At 45.2% G+C, this 12,500-nt stretch overlaps 1 protein-coding gene across 6 annotated transcripts in view; it reads right to left on the bottom strand.

Moving 5' to 3' along the window:
* Positions 1-12,500, bottom strand: part of LOC113826669 (uncharacterized) — a 605,469-nt gene that overhangs the window by 306,738 nt on the left and 286,231 nt on the right. The window contains exon 1 of one of the 6 annotated variants that reach the window (XM_070137943.1): positions 7,590-9,833. The exons of the other annotated variants lie outside the window; for them this stretch is intronic. Within the exon in view, the coding sequence (XP_069994044.1) occupies positions 7,590-9,818 (2,229 nt within the window). The 5' untranslated portion in view covers positions 9,819-9,833. Of the gene's footprint in view, positions 1-7,589; positions 9,834-12,500 lie in introns of those variants that run through there. 6 annotated transcript variants of the gene reach the window in all.

Raw genomic sequence — 12,500 nt, forward strand, 5'->3', positions numbered from 1 at the left:
GGAGGAGAGAGGAGGAGGAGGAGAGAGAGAGAGAGAGAGAGAGAGAGAGAGAGAGAGAGAGAGAGAGAGAGAGAGAGAGAGAGAGAGAGAGAGAGAGAGAGAGAGAGAGAGAGATTGAAAGAGAGAGCGAGATGGATAGATAGATAGATAGAGAGAGAGAGAGAGAGGAAACCGAGAGAGACAGGAGACCGAGAGAGAGAGAGAGAGAGCAAAGGAGAGAAAAAATTAAAGAAAAAGAAAAAGAGCAAGAGAGAGAGACTGTGAGTTCATGGCCCACATAGCTTACACAGGTGTGCCAAGATTTCTGTGAACACCTGTGAACACCTGCGGAACACCTGGATGTCAGCTTTAACCAAGGCAGTGGGACGAGGTATAAATTCTGGTTTGTACGCGTAGGAAGGAGAGGAAGAGGAAGAAGAAGGGAAGAAGAGATAGGAGAGGAAGAGGAGGAGGAAGATGAGAAGGAAGAAGGAAGGAGAGAAACGATAGGAGAGAGGGAAAAGGAAGTAGAGGGGGAAGAGGAGGTAGGAAAGGAGGAGGAGGAGGAGGAGGAGGAAGATGAGAAGGAAGAGAGTAGGGAGGAGACAAAGAGGAGGGGGAAGAGGCAGCTAAGAAGTAAGTAGATTGGGCGAGGGTAGGGAGGAGAGGAAGAGAAACACGAGAAGGAAGAGGGGGAAGAGGAAGAGGAGGAAGAAGAAAAGCAAAATGAGAAATAGGTATATGAGGAGAAGGCGGAAAAACATAAAAGGAAAATGTAAATCCTATCAATTCATTAAAAAAGGAAAAAATTAAATAGAAAGAAAATAATCACAGAAAAGCAATGAGAAAGTCAGACATAAATAAATTCATTAAAAAAAATGATAATCGCTACAAAAATTATAATAAATAACAACAACAATAAACCTAATAATACTAACAACAATAATCAATAATCAACAAAATCCAAGCAAACAAAAAGAAATACATCAAAATGCGCACAAACAACGAGACGCAAACAAGAGAGTGGGCGTGAGTGGGCGTCGACACACCAGCTGTTTGACGTGTTCGAAACATGTAAGCTTAAAGGTGTATCTCCTTTCTGTTATTGTTGGAGATGATGTATTAACTACTAAGTTATCCTGTGAACAAGGGGCGTGCTATGGGCGTACTATGGGTGTTTGTGGGTGTTTGTGTGTCTGTATGAGTGTAGGCGCAGCGTGGGCGTGAGCGTGAACGAGTTAGTGTCGTGTGGTGTGTGTGTGAGCGTGTGGTGTGTGTTTGTGTGTGTGTGTGTGTGTGTGTGTGTGTGTGTGTGTGTGTGTGTGTGTGTGTGTGGATGTGTGTGTGTGTGTGTGTGCGTGCGTGTGTGCGTGCGTGCGTGCTGCGTGCGTGCGTGCGTGCGTGTGTGCGTGTGTGTGATCGATAGTTTAGGTGTGTGTGGCAAGATAGATAAGGATAGAGATGGGTAGGTAGGCATACATACATAGATATATACATACATAGATAGGCAGACTTACATACATTGTAGGTAGATAGATAAATAGGCAGATAGATAAATAGGTAGACAGACAGATAAAAAACATAATAGAATTAGACAGGTAGGTAGGTTGTTAAAGAGATCGACAGACATACGAACAAACAGAACTGAAAGAGATAACAGAATTGGAGAGAGAGAGAGAGAGAGAGAGAGAGAGAGAGAGAGAGAGAGAGACAGAGAGAGACAGAGACAGAGACAGAGAGAGAGAGAGAGAGAGAGAGAGAGAGAGAGAGAGAGAGAAAGAGACAGAGACAGACAAAGACAGAGACACACACAGACAGACAGACAGAGAGAGAGCAAGAAATAGAGAGAGATAACGAGAAAGAGAACGAGAAAGAGAGAGAACGAGACAAAGAAAGAAAGAGAATGGGAAAAATATATTGAATCAGTATGCTCCGGTGTATTTGTTTACTCTCCATTTAAGCTGAATGAGAATGAGGAGACAGACATTCACACGACCATGAGATCCACTCAGACTGCAATTCATGACTTCAGAGGCGAATTTTGCTGGAGGATGAGAGTGCATATAATTATCATCGTTATTTGTCATTATCATTATCATTATCTTGATTATCGTTATTTTGATCATTTTCAGCATTAACCATAACATTATTATGTTTCACTATTGTCGCTATTATTATCACTAATATAGAAATGAAGATAATAGTAAATTATGATAATGATGAAAGAATTAACAGTATACTAATGCTACTACTGATAATGATAATAATGATAATGATAATAATAACAATAATTACAATGATGATAATGCTAATAATAATTACAACAGTAACGACAATATTGATAATAATTATTAAAGTGATAATAATAATAATCATTATAATGATGACAATAATAAAAATAATAATGATAATAATAATAATAATAATGATAACAATAGTTATAATAATAATAACAATAACCAAAATAATGCTATCAATAAAAACAAGAAATAATAGTAATAATAGATAATAGTAACAACAACAACAATTGCTAATCTGATTCCCTAGTTTTGTAATAAGATTCATTCAGTAACCTTCAATGTAAACAAAATGGCAGCTGACTGTTTGTTTACATTTCTCTCCGTGACCACGTGGGTGATACAGATATAAATAATATAAAGAACTACTGCTTTCTGTCTGTCATCTGTAAACATTCTATTCACTTTCACTCGGGGTGTACACAGGGCGACACAGCAGGGGGTGACACAGCATATTTAGTCACAGCTATTGTATTTGACGAGCAAAGATACAGCTGTATTCAAATGAGGTCGGTTTAGAAGGCGGCCGTAAATAAATGCATTATTTGTGTCAAGTTTCCGAAGAAGGTCGGGGTGTGTCCCCTTTCTTCTCGCAAGATGGTCGAGGATCTTTGAACAAATGATGGGAATAGGAGAACAGATGAACAAATATTTCTTTTTTTTCATGGTTCTATCGTCCTTCGTGAACTCTTGAGCGCCAAAAAGTCATCATATGAAAAGATGCACTTTCCAAAAAGGTCGGTTTAGGTGTGGGAGTCAAGGTCACGCATAATCCTCTTCCGAATTTGGTGTCTTGTCTTAGCGACTTAGTGGGTCTGTGTCTCTTTCTTTCTTCTTCTCTCTGTCTCCGAGATTCTCTATCTGTTTGTGCTTCTCTTTGTTCTTTCCTTATTTTTTTCTTTCTCTTTGTCTCTCTGTATCTTTGTTTATTTTGTTTGCCTCTGGCTTTCAGTATCTTATGTCTCTACCCCCTCTTTCTCTCCTCCTTGTCTTCTTCTTCTTCTTCTTCTTCTTCTTCTCTTTTCCCCTCCTCCTCCTCCTCCTCCTTCTCCTTCTCCCTCTCATCCACCTCCTTCTCCCTCTCATCCACCTCCATCTCCCTCTCATCCACCTCCTTCTCCCTCTCATCCACCTCCTCCTCCTTCTCCCTCTCATCCACCTCCTTCTCCCTCTCATCCACCTCCTTCTCCCTCTCATCCACCTCCTTCTCCCTCTCATCCACCTCCTTCTCCCTCTCATCCACCTCCTCCTCCTTCTCCTCCTCCCCAACTCCACCTCCACCTCCACCTCCTCCTCCATCTCCATCTCCTTCAACTACTATTCCCATTTTCAGGCCAGACTTAAATAAACTCGACGAAAGCGAAAACCAAGGCCGTTCCTATGAATACATAAATAAATCGACACCCAAGCGATACGAGACAGTCACCTTATAAGGACCAATCACTCGTAACACTGATAGATCGCCTACGTCCGATCGGCATAATCGATGATGAGAGATAATGTCCGATTGGCATAATTCAGCCCCTTTTATATCAACGAAAATTATCAATTCAGATAAGATCATTTCGAGTCGAAAGGCCAGCGGGGTTCAGATCGTGATGACAATTGCATCATCACTAGCATCAGCGCCATTAACTTCGCGTGATGTGGGGGAGTTATAATTCAGGCTGTCATTAAGGCATGCCCGATGCCCCTCGTCACGGATGCCCGATGCCCATTGTCACGCCTGCCGGATGTCATGGCCGGTGACATGCCCTGTATAATTGGTCGTTATGTGAGCCTGGATTATCTTTTTTATAGGGTGTGGATGGTTATTTATTATGTTTATGTATGGGAGGGTTGTGCTTGGTTGTGTGTGGGGTTTTGTGTTTATTTGTGAAAGATATTTTGTGTTTGTGTGTGTTCTGTGTGTGTTCTCTGTGTGTGTGTGTGTGTGTGTGTGTGTGTGTGTGTGTGTGTGTGTGTGTGTGTGTGTGTGTGTGTGTGTGTGTGTGTGTGTGTACAACCCCCCCCCCTCCCCACCACAGACAACAAAGACCCCTCCCCAGACAACACAGAACCCCCCTCCCCACCACAGACCCTCCCTCCCCCCACCACAGACAACACAGACCCTTCCCCCCCTCCCCTCCCCTCCCCCAACCACCACAGACAACACAGACCCTTCCCCCTTCCCCTCCCCTCCCCCAACCACCACAGACACCACCCCAACCGCAGCCCCACAGACGCAGTACGCGCCCCGCCCACAGAGACAGGTCTTGGGGCAGTAGCGGGGACGTCTGGTCGAATCCCACAGGTGTCTGATTACAGGTCATGCCGAAGGAACACAACTCGGCCTCCGTCGCGGGTCGCCGTCGGTAGCAGAGGAATGGCAGATCACGTGATTTTTCTTTTTCTTTTGTTTGATTCTTCTTTTTTTTTTTTTTTTTGGGGGGGGGCGTTCTTGTGTCACGCTTTTTTTTTGGGGGGGGGTGACTTTTTATTATTATTATTCTTTTGTCTAGTTATTTATCATTTGTTTTGGTTTTGAAATATAGTAACTTATATTGTGATATAAAGGGGAGGAAAGGTATATAAGGAAAATAACAAGGTTTTTTTAATAGAGTTCTTCCGCTTTTCTTACTTTCTCTCTTTCTCTCCATCTCCCTCTCCTTCTCCCTCCTCCTTCTTTCCTCTCTTACCCTCCTTCTCCCTCTCCTTCTACCTCTCCCTCCTCCCTCCTTCCCTTCCTCTTCCCTCCCTTCCCTCTCGCTAAGCGTATCCATCACACTATCACGAAAAAAAAAATCAAAAGACAAACATCTCCCTTCTACGTCACTGGCTCGAGGGCAGGTCAGAGGTCACGCGGCAGGCAGGATGCGTGTGTGTAAGGGGAGGGGGGGGAGGGGCCAGGAGGGAGGAGGGGGTTAGGGTTTAGGGATATTCCAGTGTTTTTTATAGTCCTATTGTGACCATTTCATTATTGATAATCGTATCATATCAAATCCAATCAAATACTATGGATTAGTGTCATTACTACTATTACGAAGTCTATTGCGATATCTATCTTAATTATCTGAATTGTAATCTTACAAGTAAAAATATCAAAAACACTCAAACTAAACAAGACAAACAAACACAAAAATATGCAAACACGCTAAACTTACATATGCAAGAACTACTACACAACTACATACACAAACACGTACGCAGATTAAACAGAAAAGAAACTTATATCCTATTATAACTTATATATTATTATTATTATATATTATATATTATTACATATTATTATATATTATTATAACTTTATATATTTATATATTATATTATAACTTATATTATATTATATAAAAGAAACTTATAAGAAAAAAATATATGCTAGCAAATTATAGTCTTTAGTAAGCATATCCATCCTTGCTTTAATATCATAGATGAGACCAGTGAACACCCTAAAACAACACACACATGCCCATACACATAAAATAATACACAAAAAGGATTCCTGTGTTATTATTCCTTACTATAAGGTCAGAGAAGAACCCAGTGTGTAGCCTGAAACACACACAAGCCCATACACCTTAAAGTAATACATAAAGAAGGGCTTTTTTATTGGGCTTTTCACACTACCATACCACAGTTTCAATACCAACCCACAATGGAAGTGTAACATTCATACTACACGAAAATGATGTCACTTATGACCATGCATGCACTCCAGAGAGTAGCTCAAACCCGGTATCCGAAAAAGAATCTCTCTCTTTCTTTCTTTCTCTCTCTCCCGGGCCCACACTTTCACCCCAGGGCAACCCAGGAAGTGTGGAAATCGTACGAAAAGGCGGAGATTATTAAGAATTCTTTTCTCTTGTAAGACTGTCGAGAGAGACTGGTCGACCTGGCAGAGAGAGAGAGAGAGAGAGAGAGAGAGAGAGAGAGAGAGAGAGTGAGAGAGAGAGAGAGAGAGAGAGAGAGAGAGAGAGAGACTATGCAAATGCCATGTCCTATATGTTGTTTGCTTTTATACAGATCTTATACATAAAAACATAACAATATGCTGTCGGATCATCTTGATTAACTTTAAATGTTTGTGTTATTATTTCAGAAGTACAACGATAATCTAGATACTTTCATCTGTCTAATGATTCCGTTATTCTATTTTCTGGCTTTTTCTCTGTGTATCTTCCTACTTTCCTTCTCTCTCTCTCTCTCCCTCTCCTTCCCTTTCCCCTCTCCCACTCTCCTTCTCCCTCCCTCTCTCTTCCCCCCCCAGCGCTCTCTCTCTCTCTCTCTCTCTCTCTCTCTCTCTCTCTCTCTCTCTCTCTCCCTCTCTCTCTCTCTCTCTCTCTCTGTCTCTCTCTCTCTCTCTCTCTCTCTCTACGGACTTTAATCGACCCCATATCCCACAGCTGGGGGACGCCATTAAAGCCTAAAGGTCCCATGTGTGCGTGTGTGTGTGTGTGTGTGCGTGTGTGTGCGTGTGTGTGTGTGTGTGTGTGTGTGTGTGTGTGTGTGTGTGTGTGTGTGTGTGCGTGTGCGTGTGCGTGTGCGTGTGCGTGTGCGTGTGCGTGTGCGTGTGTGTGTGTGTGTGTGTGTGTGTGTGTGTGTGTGTGTGTGTGTGTGCGTGTGTGTGTGTGTGTGTGTGTGTGTGTGTGTGCGTGTGTGCGTGCGTGCGTGCGTGCGTGCGTGCGTGCGTGTGTGTGTGTGTGTGTGTGTGTGTGTGTGTGTGTGTGTGTGTGTGCGTATATGCGTACATCTGTGTGTGTGTTTACTCATTTATCTACGTAGGTATGCATAATATGTAAGTACGCGTGTCCTCTAAGTTTGTATACATAGACAAAAGTGAAAGCAAGGATACTGCCTGTATATGAAAGGATGAACTGGCAGGGTTTACAGCAGTCAGTGTCGCCGGTAAACAATGAGAGCCTTGAAGCTTTAAAAGAAATTGTTACTTTGTTTATTACTTTGGAAATCACTTAAGAAACAAAACAATCAGTAGCTAGCTTTGAAGGTCTGTTCCTCTCAAACAAAAGAAGCTATCAAAGTAAAGGAAGTATAAAATAATGAGGACACTAGTATTTCAAAATCAAATTAAGTATAGTGATACTAAAAAAAATTAAGCGTGATCCATCAAAAGTGAAGGAAGTATAAAATAATGAGGACTATGATAATAATAAAAATGATGATAATAAAAAAATCAAGCGTGATCTATCAAAAGTAAGGAAGTATAAAATAATGAAGATACTAGTATTTCATAAATATATGACAATAAAAAAAACTAAACGTGACGTCATAATTCGAGAAAACTTCCTTTCGAAAAGAATCGACTGTATAACTCACCAAGACAGGAAAAAGATCGACGTAGGCCCCGTCTGGGATACTCTCAGAGCTGATGAGGGGGCTCGTCTGCGTGGCTGGGCGTGGTCGAGGGCGTGGGCGTGGGAAGGTGTTGTAGCATGGGCGTATGACAGAAGAAGAGGAGGTAGACGCGTCGTTACTCTTGTCTGCGGTTGGGGACGGTGGGGAGGCGGTGGAGGAGGAGGGAGAGGAGGGGGTACTTGGCTCGATCCTGTAGATGCTTTTGAGTTTCCTCACGATTTCGTCTCGCGTCAGCCTCCTCGACCTCCGCGACGCGCCCGGCGGGTCTTCGGGAGGCTCCGACTTGTGCTCTTTGGACTTGGCGCCTCCTTTCTTCCCTCTCCCCGTCCCGCTCTTCTTTTCTTTATCTTTGGTTTTCTGTTTTCGGTTCTTCGTCTTCTCTTCTCCGTCTTCCTTTCCCGTTTTGCCTCTCTGTTTCCTGATCTCCCTCGCCCTCTTGTAGCCGAGGGCGTCTCGGAAGTCGAGGGCGTCGTCCAGATGGTTCTCCGACTCTCCCACGACGTCGAGCGGTTCGTATTCGTGAGCTTCGACGTTCCGACACCTCACGCCCTCGGTCCTTTCGGTCGTTCGTGTCGACTCATCTTCAGATTTACCTTCAAGACGTTTCGAAGATGTTTCGTCGAAGTCCTCTGGGTTCGTCTGAGTCGCTACCCCGACGGCGGACTGCGCTCGGGGGCCGGATAAGATTGTTTTCCGAGGTTGGCTGTAATGGCCACTCGCTTCACTGAGGGGGTTCTTTGGTTCGGTGCTTTGCTTTCGGGGTTCACTGTAGTGGCTAACTGACTCGACTATTAGGTTCTTTGGCTCCTCTGAATGCCTACGGGGTGCGCTATAATGACTAACAGATTCACTTTGGTGTTGCTTCACTTCGATGCATGTCTTCCGTGGTTTACTATAATGACTAAAGGAATCACACGGGAGGTTCTTTGGTTCACTGCACTCAGCAGTAGGATTGTTCGATTCGTTTTCGCGGTTCGAAGCATCGTGTTTCTGCGGTTCGCTGCTCTGCTTCGGAGGCGCTTTGGCTCGCTCGGCCGGAGGGTTTCCCGGTTTCGCGCGTCGCTTTCGCGGTTTGCTATAGAGATCGCTGGGATCGATCGGCAGTTTCCGTCCACTCTCCTCCTTGGCCGCTCTCTCCCGCCGGCCTCCCTCCGCGCGACCGCAGGCGCAAGAGCAGCTCCGTTGCTCGCTCTTCCGATCCGTCGTTTCGGGCGAAGATATGTCAGGTACATCGACGTAGAAGGTGCTCTTGCTCTTTTTTCTCTCCAGGGTCAGCGGAAGCGATTTCACGCCACAGACGCGGCGGGTAACGGGCCTCTCTGCGCCGCTGTTTTTCTTGCAATTGACGCACTTGTTGCTTCGAGGCTGAGCGTAGTGGCGGTCCTCTCCGCCCCCCTTGGCGTGGGAGGCGCTGGGCCGACTGCGCCGCTCGTGGCTGCTTCTCAGGGAGCTGATGTGGTTGTCCATCGTGCCGAAGAAGTACCTCAGGAGCGGCTTGGACGAAGGGGGGCGCGGCAAGGTCCCCGTCTCTGGTGAGGCGATGGGTTTGTTATTACGGGGTTGAGAGTAGTGCGAGTCTGGGACCTTTTCTTCGACGACTTCCGAAGTAGATGGCTTGACGTTGATATCCTGGCTTTGGGGTTTGGCAGCCTGCAGTTGCGCGTCGGTCTGACTCGCTTGCTTTGCCTGTCCTTGTCCCGGATCCTGTCCCTGATCCCGTCCCTGACCCCGGGCACCCTGCTTCCCTTCGCCCTGACCCTCATCTTGGCAGCGGCTTTCGCGGGGAGGGGCGCCACGGTCCTGGTCGTCCTGAACCTCCCCGTCTCGTCCTCCAAGGCACTGAGACCTACCGCTGCCATCCTGAGACCCAGCAGGCAAAGCGACCTTCTCCGGACCGGCGGCGTCTTCGGCAGGAGGCTTCTTCCCCCCCAGCCCCCCGTCGTAGAACCCGAGGGCCTCCGCGATCCCGATGGAGGCCGGGGACGTTGGCACAAAAGCTCGGTGGAGGAACGACCTGTTTGGCACCGGCGTCGCGGGGGCCGAGAAGGAGCTGGAGGCCACGGCGGGCAGCCCTGACGCCCGCACGCCCTCGCCGCTCGCGTCCTCGGTACGGGCGTTGGCGGGCGAGACCTGCAAGGGCGTCTCGCATCCCAGGAAGGACAGAGGCGAACGAACTCTCCACTTCAACATTGCTCTGAGATCCGCACTAAGTCACTCGTGTATATGAAGTCATTTTAGTTACCTTTAATATCGAGGATGAAACCTATATTTAAATTACATTCACTGCATTGATTATACCTCGAATAGATAACAATCTTCTACCTCATTCCAATCAAGATTAATCACAATCATCCCACGAATTTAAAAAAATCGGTTCTAATAATCCCAAATTAACGCCCCTCCCTCCACCCCCTCCACCACCTTCACCACCCCACTCCCCTCTACACACGCACACAAACACTCACACCGAAGCACACACATAAACGCACATAAACTTTCCCTTAAGCGCCCACCCACGATAATATATTCACAGCGCCACAGCGAACGGCAGGAAGCGAACGGGCGGAGACGACAAACTTCCTGCAGGAATCCGAAGTCACGTTCTCAGGGTAACTCTTAATTGGCGATGGGCTCACCGCAGTTATGGCAGGGGGAGGGGGGATGGGGGAGGGTAAGGGGTGGGGAGAGATTGGGGGTGGGTTGGAGGTGAAGGGACAGGGTGAGATAGGGGGTGGGTTGGGGGAGGGGAGGGGAAGGGCGGGGTGAGATAGGGGAGGGGAAGGGAGGGGAAGGGCGGGGTGAGATAGGGGGTGGGTTGGGGGTGAAGGGACAGGGTGAGATAGGGGGTGGGTTGGGGGAGGGGAGGAGAGGGGAGGGGTGAGATAGGGGGTGGGTTAGGGGAGGGGAGAGATAGGAGGTGGGTTGGGGCGGAGGGGAGAGATAGGGGGTGGGTTGGGGGAGGGAGGGGAGAGATTGGGGGTGGGTAGGGGGTGAAGGGACAGGAGTGGGGTGAGAAGGGGGTGAGGGAGAGGGGGTGCTAGGAAAAGTAAAGCTGAAATTAATTGAGAGAAATTAGGGAAAGTGCATACCCATACACACACACATAGATAGATAGATATATGTATGTATATATGCAGCTGTTCAGTATGAATATATGTATGTTTGCATGTACACATGTATATATGCATGCATATACCCATGTATATATGTAGGTATGTTTGCATGTATGTGTATGTATGTATGTATGCATATACACATGTATGTATGTATGTAGGTAGGTATGTTTGTATGTATATGTATGTATGTATATAGGTATGCGTGTATATGTGTATGAATGTTTGTATGTATGTTTGTATATCTGATATGGTGTTGGTTAACTACGATTCACTCGCTCGGAATAGATAAACGATTAAAATGATCTTTTAAAAAGAGAAATTAACGTTTTTCTAAATAATGTTCTTCTCCATTACGCAACAGACCGGAAAGAAAGAAAAAAAAGGGAAACAAAAAATGAAGAAATAAGTTGAGGAACGTTGGGGAGGAAAGAGGGGGGGAGGGGGGGAGGGAAGGGGATGTACACATAAAACAACATGGGTCGACGAAGTTTATATCAACCGCAAAACTATTACATCATAGCAACGCATGGAAGGTAGGAAAGGGGAAAAAGTAAGGGGAGGAAGGAAGGAAGGAGAGAAGGAGGAGGAGGGAAGGGGAGAAGGGAGGATGGATGGAAGGGTAGAAGGGAAAGAGGGAGGGAAGGGGAGAATGGAGGATGGAGAGACTGGAGGAAAGGAAGAAGGGGAGAAGGTGGAAAGAGAAGCTCAGGAATAGGAAAAAGGAGAAGAAAGAAACAAACAAAGGGGAAAAAAACATAAAAATAAACAAATAGAGAACCACAAAACAAGAATTAAAAAACAACAAAAAAAAAAAAAAAACGGAAGAGAGGAAAGAGGGGACGAACAAATAACGAAAAAAAGGAGGAAAACAAAACGTCCAGCGACACACACACACACACACGCTCGCCACCGGCCAGCTGCGGTCACGCCAACGAGGAGGCGCAAGAAACGAGCGATGACGTCACAGAAGGCGGCGAGGGCGTGCGAGCGGAGGAGGGGCGGGGGGCGTGGTGGGGGGAGGGGGGAGGGGGCGGGGCGAAGAAACTGTCCGTTATCTTGCACCGTGGCTTCGTTGGTGCAAGAATGGGAAATATAAAAAAAAGAGGAAGGAAAAAAAACGAAATGGAAGGATGAGAGAGGAAATAGGGAATAAATGGATGGAAGAAACGGAAAAATGGGATAAAGTGATGAAAAGAAGGAGAGAAAGAAGATAATGAAAGAAAAAAGGAAAAGTGAAAGAAAAACTAAATAAAGGAATGAAAGAAATAATAGGCTGATAGGGAAAAAATGTAAAAGAAACAATAAAGTAATGAAAACGAGAAATAATATGCTAAAAAAAGGAAGAAAGAATAAATTAAAATATGAAAAAACAGGTGAAAAAAGGAAAGAATGTAAGAAAAATATTACAATAAAAGAAACATGATTTTGATGATTAGCAAAGAAAAAAAATCATGAAAAGATGAAACGAAGTTGATAAGCAAGACGGAAAAAAATAATACGGTATAAAAGGCAAAGCAATAACGCTGATAAACAGGAAACAGTAAAAAAAAGAAAGGAAATTATCAAAGCAAAAGCAAAACAGATAATCAAAAACCACACCCTTGATAAAGACAATAATAAAACAATAACAAGAATATAACACGATAGAAGCAAAAAAATAAATAAAAAAATTATTAACAAATTACTAACAACCAAGGAAGTGACTTTGTTCGCGAAGAGGAAATGAACTTGGCAATCGAACGGATATGTTGTTCTA

This window comes from Penaeus vannamei, chromosome 23 (genome assembly GCF_042767895.1).
Source record: "Penaeus vannamei isolate JL-2024 chromosome 23, ASM4276789v1, whole genome shotgun sequence".
Classification (NCBI taxonomy): domain Eukaryota; kingdom Metazoa; phylum Arthropoda; class Malacostraca; order Decapoda; family Penaeidae; genus Penaeus; species Penaeus vannamei.